The sequence below is a fragment of the Equus caballus genome, chromosome 31 (assembly GCF_041296265.1).
Source record: "Equus caballus isolate H_3958 breed thoroughbred chromosome 31, TB-T2T, whole genome shotgun sequence".
Taxonomy (NCBI): domain Eukaryota; kingdom Metazoa; phylum Chordata; class Mammalia; order Perissodactyla; family Equidae; genus Equus; species Equus caballus.
This window is the reverse complement of record NC_091714.1, coordinates 633,971-651,868: the sequence shown is the minus strand read 5'-3', so window position 1 is coordinate 651,868 and position 17,898 is coordinate 633,971. Positions and strand designations below refer to the sequence as shown.

The 17,898-nt window shown below is 54.6% G+C and overlaps 2 protein-coding genes across 2 annotated transcripts in view; one reads left to right on the top strand and one right to left on the bottom strand.

Moving 5' to 3' along the window:
* Nucleotides 1-6,220: 6,220 nt before the first annotated feature.
* On the bottom strand, nt 6,221-15,448 carry DLL1 (delta like canonical Notch ligand 1). Its single transcript, XM_023633007.2, has 11 exons — nt 14,469-15,448; nt 13,863-14,159; nt 13,063-13,123; nt 12,599-12,856; nt 10,586-10,646; nt 9,924-10,054; nt 9,653-9,822; nt 9,322-9,538; nt 7,335-8,136; nt 7,037-7,154; nt 6,221-6,916 (listed from the first exon to the last, which is right to left on the bottom strand). Exons 1-11 carry the CDS (start codon nt 14,520-14,522, stop codon nt 6,911-6,913), a joined length of 2,175 nt encoding a protein of 724 aa, XP_023488775.2. The 5' UTR covers nt 14,523-15,448; the 3' UTR covers nt 6,221-6,910.
* FAM120B (family with sequence similarity 120 member B) overlaps nt 15,335-17,898 on the top strand; it is a 96,615-nt gene continuing 94,051 nt past the window's right edge. The window contains exon 1 of the mRNA XM_070256494.1: nt 15,335-15,450. Within this exon, the coding sequence (XP_070112595.1) occupies nt 15,353-15,450 (98 nt within the window). The 5' untranslated portion in view covers nt 15,335-15,352. The remainder of the gene's footprint in view (nt 15,451-17,898) is intronic.

Below are 17,898 nucleotides of genomic sequence, written 5' to 3'. Positions count from 1 at the left end.
CATTCCAATTTTTGAGGAAATCGTGTTTGCATCTCCTGCAGATGCTCACACTGAGAGGCCCCCCAAGAAGGGACTCACTTCCTTCCCCAACACGTCGAGAGGAGCGAGTGCAGCCCGGGAGGAACTTGGAAACACCACGAATCCTATCAAAACCACAGCGCAGGTCACTTCCTTAAAAGCATAAGTGACTCTTGACATCTGGCCAAAGCACAACAGGCAATTTGCTCTGCCGTCCACGTCCACGGCTTCTAAGCCAGGGCACCACCTGAACTGGGATGTCAGGCCGAGTATCAGAAAGTCTGGGGCCCCAATTCTGCCTCTGAAGAGAAGAGATCACTAAACCCCTGGTGGTTCTTGTAAAGTGCTCAGGACTACAAGCAGACATATCTTCCCTTCTGGTCTGCTCATCTTAAAGTTAAAGTTAACTTAAAAATTTCCTAAATTTTTGTTAATAATGGTTTGACCATGTTGGAAGTAAAAACCAGTGCGAACATAAGCACAGACCGTAAAGAGATTGGTATCAGAAAATCTTCAAACTGAGAAGGACTCTAACATCCCGGGTCCTCATGCTCACCTCAACCGTTTATCGCCATTTTAGAGAACATATCAAAAGGAGACTCTGTCACCTCCTCAGCGACCATGGCACCCTCACCGTCTTCCCAGGGTTTAGTCAGTGCCTTGATCCAGCACGACTTCCTCCTGTACAATTTTAGGCCACCTGCTCTCACCCTGAACTTAATTCCTTTTTTAAGAAAGCTATTAATGGCTTGAGTAGCATCACTGTTCTTTGTGAGCTTCAGAAAAGAAAGAGATTCTGACCCCCATGTTGCAACACACTGTTTCACGTGGGCTTCTTTGGGGACCCCACTCGCATTTCTGTTAGCACTGTAACCTCCAGAACGTGGGAGCCCCAAATGCTCTTGGGGCAGTGGATGTTTCCTTAAGAAACAGGAAAAACGAGAAGGAGAGTGTACTGTTTTCCAGGCTTTGTAAGCAAGAAAACACAAGGATGGCATCTCCCCAACCTCCCAGGAGTAACGTGATGGAGGTCAGACAGGTTTCTCTAAAGTGGGAATATTTGTTTATTTGAGCCAATGAATGTTACTCAAGGTTGTTCTGGGAAAAACATGCTAATACTCTGCAAGGACGTATATCATCTTTAGAAAGATTATATCTGAATTACTTCCACATGACAAATGCCTGAAATGGTCTGAGTATTTTCTGGTGTCTGAACTTGCCGTGTGAGGCACTGCATTCAACAGGAACATACTCTGTGCACCCCATAGTCGAGGTCCCTGGCTCACTGCACTTCTTCCCGCATTTGAAATGCTGCTCTTCATCTTGACGTTTCTGCAGACACTCGGCTGCTCTTTAGGAAAACTGTTTAACTTCCTGATAGCTTTTTTACAAAATTCATACGTGGAGAAGTTACTAACTGCATGTGGCTTAGTTTGCTGGATACCAAACAAACACATCCTCACAGACACTTTGTGTCTACGTGACCATTTATTTATTAGAATAAAAACAAAATAATGTGGTTTTCCTCTTGATAATGTCTATGTTTGGCTGCACGTTATGGTCCAAAACTACTAGTGACCTTGGTAAGAGTGAAGATCTGAACAGAACTTCTTTCGAGATCAACGTCCTTACACACTTTTACATGTTTCCCTCCTGTGTGTGTGTGCGTGCTCTCAGACTGCAGCTCACACCTGTTAGGGACCCTCTCTGGCCCCCGCCCTAGCTGGGACTGGATGCATCGAGGACAAGAGCTGCCTGGGCCTGCCCTCTGGGAGGCTGTAGTCTCCCGGGATGCACAGACCTTAAATAACTGCACGCGTTAATTAGGGCACAGGCAAGCTGCCACGAGAGCTTTGTAACGTAGAGCAGGATCGCCGTCTGGGAGGTCCGGAGAGGGCTTCTCTAAAGCTGCATTTCAAGGAGGGTTGGCCAGAGTGAGTGCAGACCATCCAGCGGATGAAGGATCACCTGCAGAGTCTCGCAATCAGGGAGAAGTAGAGAGCCCTGTGCCAACAGCCAGTGTGGCTGGAGCTGTGAGCGAAGGTGCAGTTGGGAGGATAACACGAAACAAGGCAGAAAGACAGTCAGGAGCCAGATGACACAAAGGCCTGACAGACCGAGTTGAGGGTTTTGAACTTTATGCTAAAAACACTCAGAAGCCGTTAGCTAGTTCTGAGCAGGGAAAACCTGCGCAGATTTGTGCTTTGGAAAGCCTCTGGTAGCAACGTGGAGAATGAGGTCCTTGCAACGCTGTGCAATAGAGACCACTACTCTCTCCCTTTCAGAGGTTTAGTGGAGTTAATAATCACCCGAGTGACTGGCCAACTCAGCACAGCCTGGACCTGACCCCAAGACTCTGGCACCAAAGCTCCCACCCAACCAGTCTGTGTCTTGACCCATTTGATTTGCTTGGTTTCAGTCTGATGCAACGATGGAAAAGCTCCCCAAAATCCACTATGCTGTATATACGCCATCTAGTAGACCAGCATTACATACACACCAGTAAATTACATCGTGTGTGTGTGTGTGTCTATTCACTGTGTAATTCATCTTAATGCTTTTGCTTATGGAAAGTTTCAAACATATACAAAAGAGGAGAGAATAGTAAAATCAACTCACCATGCACCTAGCATCCTGTTCAACGGTTGTCAGCTGGTGGCCCTGCACCCCACCCCCTTGCCTCCATCTCGGGTTATTTTGAAGCAAATCCCAGACATAATATTGTTTCATTGATATATATTTCAGAATTTTGCTCTAAAAGTTAAGGACTCTTTTTTAACTTAACAGTAATAATCTCTCACATCTAAAAAATTTAACAGGCATACATCCGTATCATTAAACAACCCAATCATTGTTACCTCTCTCCAGTTGGCTCATGAACTTTTTGACTATTTTTTAACTGTCTAAGTCTCTTCCAATCTGTGGGTCCCCCATCTCTTTCCTTTTCCTTTGCACCAAGTTCCCTGGATTTGGCTGAGTAGATCTGTGGTGTCCTGACCACGTCCTTCCATCCTCCATAATCCTGTAAACTGGTAACTAGATCTGAAGGTCTGATCAGATCCAACTTCAATATTCTTTGCAAAAATACCTCATAAATGGGGCTGGCCCCGTGGCATAGTGGTTAAGTTCACATGCTCCACTTTTTATGTTTGGATCCAGGGCATGGACCCTACACACTGCTCATCAGGCCGTGCTGAGGCAGCGTTCCACATAAAAGAACTAGAAGGACTTACAACTAGGATATACAACTATGTACTGGGGATTTGGGAGAAAAAAAATAAGAGGAAGATTGGCAACAGATGTTAGCTCAGGGCCAATCTTCCTCACCAAAAAGCACAACTTAAAAAGAAAAAAATACTCTTCCAATGACGTTGTTGGCCTGTCTGTTTAGTGTGCTCCACCCAACCAGTGTAAAGCGCACACTTGGAGTCACATCTGAAGGCGTGAATAAACACACGCACCGAGCATCTCTTTGGGTTTCTACAGAGGTTACCTTGTTGACATCTTGGTAATTGCTCATCACTTTGCGATTCACAAACACGCAAAATTAGAAACACAGTGGCTGCCGTTCTCCAATAAAGGAGCCAGGCTTACTGGAAAAAAGGTTGATTGCAGAGCAGCAAAGGGCCTGGAGGCTGGTGGAGCCTGAAAGTGTGACGTGCTCTGACAGCAGGGGACCTGTGGAGTGGAAGGAGGCAGAGAAGGGGCACCGCTGGAGTCTGGGAGAGTCAAGCATCAAAATAACAGTAGAAGCAGACTGTGACCCCCTGAATGAAAGATCCTTCCAGAGTCCACACCAATGTGAACAGGAAGAGAACAGTCGTCCTTACTGTAGGAAGCCAACGGATAGATAAGAAGGGATGATGGCCAGACAGCCACTGTGATAGTGAGAATTCTTGGCACTATTCTTGCAGCATTTCTGGAAGTCCAAAATTTTGTCCGAACAAAAAGTTAAAGGAAAGAATCTAAGGAAAAATGTGTGTGCCTCACCTTCCTCACTGGTCTCCCTGAAGCTCCAAGGAGCTGGGGGTGGGTCCTGGGCATGAATGGGAGGAAGGGGGTCACACAAGCCCTTTCTTGCCACGCTGGCCCTTAGCTGCGCTCAGAACCCTTCTCGGAACACAGCACCAGCACCCCTCCTGCTAAAGGATCTGCTGTTTTCCCTCGTTGTTTCCAGTGCATTGCTGTTCCTTCCTTCCTGACGCCTAGTGGTGAACCTGGAGATTATGACGGAAGGCTGACCCTGCTGGGCATTGCTTGGCGTGGTGAACCACAGCTGGTCTATGAATGCCCATGTTTTTATATGGCTGTTTTTGATCAGTGTACCTGAATTTCTCGGTGGAATTGACATAAAACCCTGAAAGCGGAGAGACCATCTGATTAAAAGCCAAATCACGGCATCAGTCTCAGAAGAGACTCAGGGTGCTGGGAACACAAAGCTCCAAGCCTGACGTCTCTGATTTGCTCCTTAAGCACGTGACTTGCTCAGCCCAGATGAAAGACGAATTTATTCCCTGATTTTACAAGATGGTTGGGGAAGGTTCAAGTGAGATGATCTTTAAAGATCTTAAGTATTTTAAAGATCTACGTAAGTCCTTCAAGGCTGTCTCATGGGGTGGTCTTCACAAGAACCCAGCAGATTCCATATTCTTGAAAATGATGAGCCATTTAGTGATCATCAAAGTCCAGTCACTTCCAAAAGTGAAAGCGAGCTATTAATAATTATTCCAGGCTGACAAGGTAAATCAGCATAAGGTCACCCTTCTCTTTCTCCAGATCCTGTAGACAATTGGAAGAAATGTTGCAACTCCCTCAGTTATTCTAGAATAACCCTTTAAAAAAAAGCAGGGGGCAGCTTGAGGATGGAGGTGGTTTCAAAGCCTCGGTCTCCCCACCCACACCTTGGCCCCGCTGCTGACTTCTTTCCATGGATGGAATCGCTCCACTGGAGTCCTTCTCTTTGAGCATTTATTCCAGAATCACAGCCGGGGTGACCAGAGGGATCAGGATGGATCGTTGTGCCTCAGACACAGAAGCACCAGCAGGGCTGTCCCGGGGCTTAGCGTGTGGGGTCTGATCCCTACGTATTGTCCTGTCAGTCTCACCTCCACACACACGTCTCCCCATCATTCATGCACACGAGACGGGCATGTGGACTTGGGCACATGCATGCCTCACCTCTCCTCCTCAGGAAGATTCCAGAACTTCTGACTGTGCAATGAGGACCAGTGGGACAAACCGTTCCTTACCCTCCCCCTTAATTAATTAGGCCCAGAAGTTCTGTCCCTCTCTCTGCTCCTCTCCAGCCCCGGAAATAAACCCCCTCTTTCAACCAGGACTTGTCATCTTAGAGAGCTGATGATCTTCACCCATCCTGAGGAACCACCAAATCGCACCAGTGAGGGGGTCCGTCAAACCCCTGAGTCTTGTTCTCAGTAAGATGCTGAGTTTCTGACCAACAATGACTAATGATTAAACTGGGGTCTGGAGCCAGACTGCCCAGATTTGAACACTGACTCTGCCTCCTAGGAGCCCTGAGCAGATAACTCCACGTCTTCAAGCCTCCGTTCCCCCAACTCTAAGGTGGGAGTAACAATAACACCATCTCAAGCGATCGCCGCCAGGGCTAATGAGATAATCCACGCAGAGTGGTTCATCCAGGCTTGGCACATAGTGAGAGCTCAATAAAAGAGCATTGGCTGCTCACTAGCATCTGTCCCACCACAGCTGTGGCTGAGGTAGAAGCCAACTAACTGTTGCGAATTAACTAGAAATAAACTCACCAACGAATGAGTAAGTGTTATTCCAAGACAAAAAGCCTTTGCCACAGCAATGTAACAGCGCCTCAAGTGAGGCTTTGTTCCTGCCCGTAATGGCCAGCTCTGAGGGCTCTCGGCACCCGTCAAAGGGGACATCGAGTCAAGCGTGCCTTAGTGCGGATCCCCAGGGAGCTGAGGAGGCTGCTCCAGAAACCAACCACCGGCAACTCTGCCTGCTCCTTACATTGTCCTGAGAATGACTTTGGAGGGTTCTCTGAAGCAGGCAGAGGAGCGAGGAAAGTTCTTTTAATCAATCCAATGAGCCCAGGTGAGAACGTCAGAAATGGAAAAGCAGCGGTCACCTCTGCCCTCCAAGCCTCGTTCAACGAGGGAGCAAGCAAACGCAAGTCGGCTCTGAGGGATGGTGAGTCAGTACACTCTGCTCGTCATTCATAATATTTATTTTGGAAAAATATTTTAAAAAGGAATTTCTTCATTAACAAAACAGTAAAAAACTCAAATAACATTTGCACAATATTCCATAAATACATTTATATACAAAAAAATATAGTCACATAGACCCGAAGTGCCTTTGTACATATTTACCAAAAATTTAAATTATAAAAAATGAACATCACAAAATACTCAAGCTTTACAGATATCATGAAAAATATTTTTACAAGTCCAAAAAATAACACACATTTTTTTTCCACCTAGAAAAAAACACATTTTAGTATCAAAAAGGACGATAAAGGCAGTGTTTGTGATTCTAATTCAAGAAAAGACTGGCTCATAAGAATCCAAAATATACACTTCAGGCAGTGCATGCTTCTTATGCAGAACTTAAGTCCATTCATTTAAATATATAATTTTTAAAGAGCAACTGTCCATAGTGCAATGGGAACATCTAGGAGACAGCACAAGCCGCCTCCGATACTCGCTGGGCCCGCAGCCCGCTCGTCACGTCACTTGCTAACTTCAGGAAGAGAACCAGCTCAGTCTGAATTTAGTTTCTCAGCAGCAGTCCTTGAAGGGGTCTCCCTTTCCTCTTTCAGCAGCATTCATTGGGGCATATAGACTTGGAATTTTATTTATTTTAAGAGAAACGGGAATTTTGCCATCTCACTTCCATTTTACACCTAGAAGGGCCCGCCAGACAGAACGGGAAGTTAGTTTGGGGTGGGGACGAATAGATCGGACTGCTCCACCCGCTCCGGCCCCGGCAGACCCGGGGCAGCGGGCCCTCCACGCACACTGACCTCAGTCGCTATGACGCACTCGTCCTTCTCCTCTGATATGACGTACACCGACTGGTACTTCGTGTCTTTCGAAGTGGAATATACAGAGTCTGGCCTTTTTCTTTCTGATGCTTCTCCACTGAAAGGAAAATGAAATGCAATACAATCAACTCGTGCACAGAGTTCTGAACAGGAAATGACCAAAGCTTGGAGGAAGACACCCAGCTGGCCCCCCGCCCAGCCAGCAGCACCCATGGGGGTCCAGGCGCCCTGCCCAGCTGGCCCTCCCACGTGTCCCCTCTCGGCCCGCAGCACGCACCCCCTGAGCGTCGGGGTGCCCTTCTCCTCCCCCGCGGAGCCCTGGGGCTGGCACTTGGTATCACGCTTGCTGTGAGGGTCCCTGATGCTGGTGTCATCGCCCTTGAGGTCCTGCACCAGGTTGTAATCCACGGTGGGATAGCGGGCCTTGAGGCCGTCTTGCTCGGCGCCACCATGGTCCCTGTGGAAGTCGGCCTTCTTGTTGGTGTTTTTGACCTGCGTGGCCCCGATAACGCTGACGGAGATGTCCTTCTCGCGCTGGCAGTTGGCCAGGTTGTTCATGGTCTCCGTCTCCCCCCGGCAGGGGTCAGCGGGGGGCCGGTGCTTCTGCAGCCTCAGTCGCACGCAGACCACCACGGCGGCACAGCCCAGCAGCAGCATGAGGACGAGCACGACGCCGGCACAGACGGCCGCCCAGGGGAACGGCCCGGGCTGCCCCTCCACATACTTCTCTGTGAGGTCCACCACCACAGGGCCCGGGGGCGGCTCGGGGAGCAGGAACTGGCAGTTGGGGCCCCCGTAGCCGCGGGCGCACTCGCACAGGTAGCGGCGGTCCCTCTCGTGGCAGGTGGCCCCGTTGTGGCAGGGAGCGTGCTCGCACCTGCTGACGGGGGCACTGCAGTTCCTGCCCGTGTAGCCGGGCGGACAGGTGCAAGAGTACTCGTTCACGCCATCCCGGCAGGTACCCCCGTTGGCACATGGGGAGGAGGCACAGTCGTCCACGTTGTTGTCGCAGTGCCTCCCGGAGAAGCCGGCCTGGCAGCGGCACAGGTAGGCGTCACCGAGGTCCACACACTGGGCACCTGGAACACAGGACATGAGCATCCGCTCGTCACGCAGCAACATCCGGAGGCATCTGCTGTGGGCGGCCACTGCCGTGAGCGCCCCCAGACGCACCAGGACACGGGACCACCACATAGCCCGTGGCCTGAACAAGGTCACAGCTCAAGGCAACATATCCTGTTCCCGCAAACGTGAGCCCATTGGGAGGAGTCTGGTCTAGCTCGATAAATCATAAAAAACACAGGCTGACATCTCCCAAGCAGAGATGTCATGACAGGCTCTGTGCAAACACTTTGCCTGCATGACTGTGTTTCTCTTCGCGACACTCGACAGAGGACCCAGTTCACAGATGAGGAGACTGAGGCTTGAGGAGGCTGCCATGCTCGCCCTCAGTTATAGTCAGTGAGAAGAGCGGGGACTGAGAACAGAGAAAGAGGAAGGAAGGAAGGAAAGGGAGGGAGGGGGGTCCTCGTCCTTCCAGAGCCAAGTCTGCTAAACCGCCAGAGACTCTGCTCCCCAAAATAAAGCAGCTGAGGCTTCTACTGGTCCAATGGATGGACACAAGCAAGAGGACGAGCTTGACCCCCCGGGACGGCCACACACGGAGAGCAGAGCTAAAACGATGCTTCTCCAGCAAAAGCTTCCCTTGATTATCCTGCCTGGCGGTGAGGTTCCAGAAGCTTCCAGAGTGGCCAGGCCTGTCTAGGGCCCAGCTCCCCTCCCTGTCAGTTTGCTTGGGGAACCCTCCCATTTGTATGGGAGCAGGAGGCCCCATCAACAGACCACCCTTCCTCACACGCAGACGCACCAGACGGCTGTGTTTGGGCGACAGAGCCGAGCTGGGCTTCCCTCCAAAACAAAGTGGCTGAGTTGCCACTGGCGTGTGATCCACTGAACGTGGCCGGGCCCCAGGCGCCTGAGGTGCGGTGTGACCTCGAGCAAGTCATCTCGCCTCCGCCTCAGGCTTTCCCTGTGGATCGTGAGAATAAACGCTCCTGCCTGCCTTTCTCACCCTGGCCATCGCCAGACTCAAGGGGACACCTTCTGAGGAGTTTCTGACTGTTCAGATCAGAGGGCTCCATAAACTCAAGGTAGCTTGCAAAGCGATGTACTTGGTTTGGAATTAAATTCATGAGCTTTCTAAGGCCTTCTTATCAGTGTTCACCACTTGACAAAGTCTCAGAGCAACTGGGCTGCCCTCTCACCATTAGCACAGGGCGAAGAAGTACAGGCGTCCATCTTCTTCTCGCAGTTAAAGCCAGAGAAGCCCCCGGGGCAGCGGCAGGTGTACCCGCCCTCAGGGTTGTCTGAGCACCGTCCCCCGTTGAAGCAGGGGCCATCGGCACACGCCATGGCACTCAGCTCACAGACCCTGCCGTAGAAGCCAGGGGGGCAGGTACAAGAATAGCTATTCTCGAGATCCTGTGTAGCAGAGAAGATAAAAGACAGCTTTCTAAAGTTGCTCCAAGACACCCACACCGTCCGTATCCAGGGCCCCAGCTGGCTCAGCAGGAGCGCCCCTGCCCCCGGACTCACCCTACAGCTCCCACCGTTCCTGCAGGGGCTGGTGCCGCACTCATCGATCTCCGTCTGGCAGTTGGCCCCGGTGTACCCTGGCCGACAGGAGCAGGTGTAGCTCCCCTGGCCCGTGTTGGTGCAGGTGGCCCCATTCTTGCAGGGCTTGTGGTGCGTACAGTAGTTCAGGTCTGGAGACGTGAGGACAGAGAGAGAAGGGACACTCAGGCTCAGACTCAGGACCAAGAGCCAAGGAAGCCCGGGACCACAAGGGAGAGGAAGGGAGACTTACCCTGGTTGCAGAACAGGCCCCCCCAGCCTTCCTGGCAGTTGCACTGCCAGGGCTGCTGGCAGGTGCCGTGGAGACAGCCTGGATACCGAATGCACTGGTCGCAGTACCGGCCCTGCCAGCCCACTCTGCACCTTAGGAGAGAGCAGGACAGTCGGATGGGGACTGACATCACCGGGGTCACAGCACACATCGCCCACTCTCAAGAACTGTCTTCCGGCAGCATCGTTACTGCAGGTTCTCATCGAGGCAGAACACTGGAATCTCTTTGGGAGCTTTAAACACACTGGTGTCTGGGTCCCCCTCAGACGGCCTGACTTCTGGGTATGAGGGCAACTGGGGCAGCATTTCTAGAGCCCCCCCCCACCCCAGGCGATGCTAATACACACACAGTCTGAGAACCACTGAACTAACCGCTCTCATATTCTGTGCCAGCTCTTTTTAAGCCGCCACCTGTAAGTTTCCATCACCACTGAGGGGCTTAGGTGAATGTCAACCCACGACCCTACACACTCCCAGGTATTAACTAAGTAGAAACACCAGAATGCCAGACCCCCACCTGCTAATCTTGCCCAAGTTTTTCAAATGATCACCTGGAAATGCTTTACAAACACACCAGGTGCAAAAAGGAAAAGAAGAAAAAAAAGCAACTTTTGCCAACTTACTTGCATTCCCCGGGCCTGTCACAGAACCCGTGCTGCTCATCGCATCCTGGCAAGCAGATGGCTGTAAGCAGAGAAGACACAGGTCAAGCCCACCCCAAGAGCCGCCACGTAACGGGCTGCTGCTGTGGGGTGGCCGGGACAAAGCTTGCCCAGCTGAGTTAATCTCCGTCTGTGGAGTATCGACCGGTCCTGCCTAGTAACTGCGGACTGCACTCAGCCCCGGGGATGGGATGAGCATTCTTCTTAACACAGGGGCTCAAGGACAAAAGACCGCGGAAGCCCCCACCCCCAGCCCATCCCCTTTCTTCTAAGAGAGGGTCAGAAGTCCTTCCCCCCCTCCTCCCCCACTTCCCAATTCTATGCACAAAGCTCCACCTCTTAATACCCAGAAAGTGTGTGTGTAGATAAGGGTGGACAGCTGGTATGCAGAGTACCAGGGCAAGACAGCTGCTCTATTGTCTGCTCTCTCCCAGCAGCTGCCCCAGTGCAACAATACCGGCCTCCCCTCGCCCCCATGCCCCCACCCTCACACACACCCCTAGCGTGTACACCACACACACACACACACACACACACACACACACGTGCGTGCGCCCTGTCCACCAATGGGAGCGGGCGTGCGTCCCTGCTGCCTATCCCGGAGAGATCTAATCGATGGCACGCGCGAGCTGGGGGCGGGGGAGAGACTCCAGTGTTTGAATAAGAAGAAAAAAGTTTAAGGTTATGGCTACCCCACAGCGAAGAAGAAGAGTGAGGAAAGCCAGGATGGGAGGCAGCAGGCAGGCCAGAGGTCCCAGAGGGGGTGGAGGCTAGAGGCTGAGGTTTCCAGCCGGTTTCCTTAGCCTGGTTATGAAACTCATTAACAAGCTGCTCCACAAGTTTTTCAGACAACAGAGCTGGCTCAGGCCAAGGCGGAGCTCGAGGGAGCTCGAAGGAGTGCTCAAGGCGCTCTTGGAAAGCTGAGCGACAATGATGCTGGATGTGAAGACCTACCCTCGCCTCCAGGCACAAATCAAAACCGAGAAACTGCACCTCCTGGGCAGGAGGTTCTGGACCCACAAGAGAAGGACTGGAGGTCTGCCTGCGACAGGGCTGGAGAAGGAAAGTTCACTGGGCTTTCTGGGGAACTCCAGAACCCACTCAGCCCCCAACTACAGGAAAATCTGACACCTGGGTGTGCAGGCTGGCAGTGAGGCCTCAGCAGGCTGGATTGAGGCCTACTGGGGCCCAGCTGAACCAGGCCCCGGAGCCAGCAGGGTCCTCAGAAGCCCCCTACTCCCCCTGCCCCGGCTTCCTGCATCCTGCCCCGCTACCCTGCCTGCCTGGTGACTCCCAAATAACATGACAACAGGGCCTGTGTGACTTGTGAAGGTATTTCCTTCCCAGGCAAGGGGCTGTGTGAGCATCCACACAGCAGACGATGCCCAAGAGGTGGCAGGTGGGCCCTCCCCATGCAGGCCTGGCAGACCCAGGCCTCAACACACAATCTCCCGCGTCCACAGACCCCTCGAGTGAAAACATCATAAACAGTGTGTGTGCATCATGTGGAATATTTGCAAACACGCTTGCTCTGTGGAAAGGCCAAGCTCACCAACTCCAGAGAGAAAATGAAGCCCTTTCCAACGAGACGCTGTCACAGCAAAGAGCACTCAGCTCAGAGTAGCCCCTACACAAACTCTTCCCTCTGTTCCTCCCTTCCTTCCTCCCCTCCCTCTCCCTCAGGCTTACTTCCTGACCCCTGGCCCTGGCTCCAAAATCCTCCCTGATTAGGAAAGGCAGCTTCCCATAGCGGAAGTTAAAATCTCTGAGTTGACCCCAACCCTGCCACTGGCCAACTGTGAGGTCTTAGCCAGTCTCTCTGGCTCCCTGGCCTCAGTTTCCCCACCAGAACATCTTCCCAGGGCTAAAATCCCAGGATCCCAGAGGCTCCTGGATTACTCCCCCAGGCCCTGGGAGCTCCCATCTAGGAAGGGGGTAAACTGAGGGAAGCGGTGCCCGCCCACAGAGACTCACGTTCAGTGCAGTACTGGCCTTTCCAGCCTGGGTTGCAGACTTTCTCCCCTCTCTCCCCACAGGTGAAGTGGCCAAAGGCATCATCTCGGGGACGACAGAAGACGGAGCAGCCCTCCCCATAGTAGTGCTCATCACACACGAAGCGGTAGGAGTACTTGAGATCTGTGCGGCCGCTGCTGTGCAGGTCCTGGGACCACTCCTCGCCCACTGTCAGGTGCCGCTGCGTGGCCAGGCGGCTGATGAGTCTTTCTGGGTTTTCTGTGGGAAAAGGATGGAGAGCCTAAAGGCTTGGGACGGTGGGGGAGGTGGAACGGATGCATTCGGCAAGGTTGGAGGCCTGAACCTCCTGGAGGAGGTGCAGAATGAAAGATGTAGGGGTTTGTTTCTGGGAAGCTACGAAGTCAGATGCATATTAACTGGGGAAGCAGTTGACACACTTTTGGAGTTTTCTGGTTTGTTTTTACCTGTTGCAAGGTCGTCAGGGGAATCCGTGTGGAGAGCTTCAATGATCAGAGAGAAGGTACCCTGGAAGAAAGGGGGAGACATAAGATGAGCCAGACAGGTTTGCATTCGGGACAACCAAGTCACTAAGGCGTTCTGGGTGCAGCTGTGAGTGTCCATGTGTCCCAGGGAGGGGTCTCTGTCCATTTCCCGCCTGTTTTCACTTTCCTTAAGGAAATGGAAGAACTTTTTAAAGAGTGGTTTCCCGAGGTGTTTTTTCAGCCTGTTAGTACAGGATATCACGTTAAAAAAAAAAAAAAAAAAAAAAAAAAAAAAAAAACTGCGCGGGACCAGGCGGGGCCGGAGAGGGCTGTCATCAAGCTTCCGGGGATGGGGCGGCCCCGGGGGCAGGGGGCTGCCGCGCTGTGAAGGTAACTACACAACCAGCCCATCTAGGGGCAGGGAAACTAGAACTTCCCCACGTGGGGGCTAGGTACAGAGGGCAGACACGCAAATGTCCCGGGCGCTCGGCCTCTGCCTCACTCTACCCCGACTGTCACCCCCCTGCCGCCCACCGGGCCGTCCAGGGCGTGGAGTTAATGCCTTAGGCCTGGCTCTTCTGGCGGCCGCCCCGCTGACCCCGGCGCCCACCTGCCCGGGCTCCCTCTGGTGCGCGCCCACGCCGTGCGCCCCCCAGTGCGCGCCTCCCCCACCCCCGCCACCATGTGCCCCCGAGCCGGACTCACCGACGCCCGGGCCCCTCCCTCCCACCTGGCCAGCCTGCCGCCCCGCCCCGCCCCGCTCCCGCAGGTGCCGCGCTCACCGGCCAGGTGAAGCCAAAGGGGAAGCGGATGGGGTTGCTGAAGGCGGGGTCGGCGCCCGCGCCGTCCGGCAGGCTGAAGGAGTCGACGCCCAGCACCGGAGTGACGGCGCTGCCGTAGGTGCAGGGCGGCTCGGGGGACACGCTGGCCTGGTAGTGCTTGAGGCACACGCGGAAGAAGGTCCTGCAGGCGCACGGCGGCGGCCCCGCGCCCCCGCGGCAGCAGTTGCGGTTCCCCAGCAGACCCTTCTTGTTGACGAACTCCTGCAGCTTCAGCTCGAACACCCCGGAGCTCCAGACCTGCCGAGGAACGACGGCTGCGTGAGCGCGCCGGCCATGCCGGGGCGCGGGCGTGGGGGCCGGGGGCGCGCGGGGCCCGCATGGCCCTCTTCGCGCTCCGGGTCGTCGCTCCCGGGACGCACGAAAGTGATTCCAAAGGACTGACAGTTTGCACCGCCCGTCTTGCTCTTCGCCCCCTCTGCCCCGCGCCCTGCCCCGAGCGCGGCCTGCGCCCCGGGTCCCCTATCTGACACCACAGGGCTCCGGGACGCCCTGCTGACAACCTACTGACAGCAGGCCTCGGGGGACCCCGCCTAACAACCTACCTACCTGACACAGCAGGGCCGAGACCACGGCGAGGGCGAGGGCGCACCGACGGCCCATGGTGACCGCTCGACGCGCTCGCTCTTCCCGTGTCTCCCCCTGTTCCTCTTCTCCCGACAGCGGAGAATGCCAGGGGGGTGACTGCGCCCCCAGGGGCGTGGGCAGAGAAGCGCCGCCGCCCGGCCCCAGGCTGGGATAATCGGACGTCGGTCTTCCCGAGCCCGGCTCCGGCTCCAGGCTCCTTCGGAGGCCGGGGTTCCCTAGATCCGCCCTTAGAGGCTGACGGCCGCTCTGGGGATGCACGGGGAAAAGGCTCGCACGGAGAGAGTGCTACCGCAGCGGCAACTTTCGGTTTTCCTCCTTTCTTCCAATCCACGAGTAGGTAAGGGTCGTCTGCTTCCTGGTTTTGTCTTAAGCTTTTTCGCAGGAAAAAAAAGGGAGAGAGAGAGGGAGGAAGGGAGAAAGCGTCCAGATATTCAGCTTAATTCCCAAAGAGCTGCAGAGGCTCCCTGCGAGTCCGGTTAGAAAGCCGCGGTCTGGAAATCCCACGGGCGAGGCGATAATCCGAGCCCGGCGGGGCGCGCGGAGGGGCGCTCGGGGTGCGCGGCGCGCCTTGCGACCCGGCCCGGTCACTTGGCGGCGGCGGTCGCGCCGGGAACACTCCGGATTCGCGTCTCCTGTGCCACCGCGGAGATACGCGTCTTCGCGAGGAACCCAGCCAACGCCATCCAAGTAAACACGCACGGGATCCGGGGGCCCGGGTCGTGGGCGGAGGCCCTGCGCCTCGGCGCCGGTGCTTGGCGGAATGGGCCTGGCCGGCCGGGGGAGGGTGCGCGCCGAGGACCTGGCTCTGCCGGCGCCGCCGCCCTTATATTCAGCCGGCCGCCCGCATGGCTAATGAGATGCAAATACGCAGCCCCCCAATCTGGCGAGAGCTGTCACAAAGGAGCCACTTTTCCAAACCCTCCTCTCAATGGATCGCCAAATGGTCAGTGAGCTGTAAAATGTGCAACCCTCCTCCCCGCCCCCACCCTTCCCCGCCCCGGGCCCTCCCCCTGCCCCCGCCCCCAGCCCGCCCCCCCAACCCCCGCCTTCCTCCCCCTAAGACACAAAACGCGCTCATTTACATTCCTGCAAAACGCTCACCGCGAGAATCCCCTCTGCTCCCGGAGCTGGTGCCGCCGCCCCGGCTCCTCCGCGTTGCCTCCCGGCCGCAGGCTCGCGGAGGCCCCGGGGACACGCGGGGCGCCGCGCCTCCGCCGCCGAGAGCAGCCGGGCTGGTGCGGCCGGACGCGGCCTCGCAAACTGCCCGGCCGCCGCTGCGCCCCCGTCTCCTGCGCGGCCGCGTCCCGGGCTCGGGGACGGGGGCCAAGTTAGAGGCCCGGTTCCCGCGGGCCGCCCCCTCTCCGGGACAGCCGCTGCCCAAGCTGGAGTCTCGGGGGCGGGGGCCGGGGCACGGTGGGAAGGCGCGGGCGCGAGCAGTGGGCAGAGGTGGCGACAGCGCAGCGGCAGTTTCGGGAAGTTTGGGAAGGTCTGACACCGATACACCTCCCGGCCGAGGACGGCGACTGTGCGTCTGGGGACGCAGAGCCGGCACGCAGGGCAGAGCCGGGGGCGAGTGTCACCGCATCGATCAGCGGCTGCTGGGAGGGCGGGGTCCGAGCTGCCTGTCCCCCCGGCGGGGAGATCCTGACGCCTTAAACTACAGCCACCCCTCCATCCGCTCCCAATACGCGCACACACACACACCCTTCCCGGCGCGATTCTCTGCCACCGCCACCTTTCCTGGGTCTCCAGCCCCTCTCTCCTGGGTATTTCCCCCTCGGCCTCCCTCCGCTTGGTAAAAAGTGAGTTTGGTGTGTGTCGTTCGCGTGGCTGTCATTAAGGCAGTCTGTTATTGTGCGAGGCTGAATCAGTGGCTCTTTGTGCGCTCAGCTGTATGGTAATGCAGACCGCACCTGCTCCCCGCACAATGCGGAGAGAAAGAGCTCCCCTCTGCGCGCGCCGCGGCCTCTGCAACAATGTCCGGCACATGTTCTAAAGACCCTCCAGCCCGGCCCCCCCAACCCGCAACCTTTACACAACATCACCTTATTAGGTTTTTACACGTCCATCAGATACTAGAACTTTTGTTTTCATTTTTTTAAAGGGAAATGAGTTTATTGGGAGGGCCGAGAACACACGTACCACACAATGAATTATCTAAATTGCTCTCATGCTTGGGGCACGGTGCAAGAAGTAAGGTGGGGCATGGACTCCTACTCTGGCATCCAACTTTGTGCTGGGCCCACAGCGAGGGCTCTTTCCAGTCTCTGTCTGCTCTTCCTTCAGCCTCCCCCCAACACCTATGGCAGCTTCACTGGGATGAAAGGTGTGAGAGCTGGAGTACATGTCACTTTGATTGCAGCACAGCCCCAAGGCGCCCTGCCACCATGGCCTCCCTGCAGGTGTGTCTCAGCGCCTTATTGGTGGGAATGCCACTGTCCTGGCAAAAGGTGACTTTCATTGCAGCTGACATAAAGATCACAAAGTATCATATAAGGCACAGGAAGAAGGAAAATTCTCAAATACCAAGTAAAACCACTATAAACAGCAATCTAAAAATCACTGGGTGAAGTCATCCATGACTGTCCCTCGGGCTATTAGGCAACCGGAACCTTGATTCTGTGGCTCCCAAAAACCTGTAAAGTTTTGGGATCGGCAGTTATGAACATTTTAGGATTTCCTCTGCTGCCTCATAGAGAAGCAAAGAATTAATCGAAAGTAACCTGCATGTAACATTTAAAGCTGAGGTGAGAAAGGCAGGCTTGGACCCCACCAGGGCCCCCTACTGTTTGGTTCAGAACAAATGGAGGCTTCAAAAGATGTTGCACCCCCATGGCAGTGGCAATCCCAGCGTGGCTGCCCTTAGCGGACTCCGTGAGGATTGGCGACATCACCACACGGCTAGGCCAGCGCGAATCCTAATTTAATCTTGCCACCTAGTGTCAGCATCCTTTTCACTACATCTATGTTTCCTCTGAAAGCTAATTTCTGAGAACTCTGCTGCCTACAGTATGGAAGCTGGGGTGTGTGTGTGTGTCAGAGAGAGGGAGCCGTGAGGGAGGGAGGTGAGAGGGCTTTAGGGGCAGGGGAGATGCAGAGGAAGAAAGGAATGTGGGCTCTAAATCCTCTGTGCCTCTGAGACTGAGAGTAGATTTCAGTAAGAAATGAAATATCAGGAACCTTTTAATTAGAAAATGGAAGTGGGAAACAGGCTCATTTGAATGCCTGTTTAGAAAACTGGAAATAAAAAGTTCCACGCGCAAGAGCTTAAACCTCGGGGGAAAAAAGACTTGCCCCAAATCTTTAACAAACCCCCCTCAGTATCAAGTATTTGTTAAATTGACGCGGCACAGATTTCTCGATTACAGCGGCAAAGCGGAACTGAAAGGCA

Coding starts and splice junctions, on each gene's coding strand:
- DLL1 (XM_023633007.2), bottom strand. CDS start 14,522: ATGGGCCGTCGGTGCGCCCTCGCCCTCGCCGTGGTCTCGGCCCTGCTG. Junction 9,823..9,923: donor GGGCCTGTTCTGCAACCAGG/GTAAGTCTCCCT, acceptor TCACGTCTCCAG/ACCTGAACTACTGTACGCAC. Junction 8,137..9,321: donor TTCTTCGCCCTGTGCTAATG/GTGAGAGGGCAG, acceptor CCTGTGTTCCAG/GTGCCCAGTGTGTGGACCTC.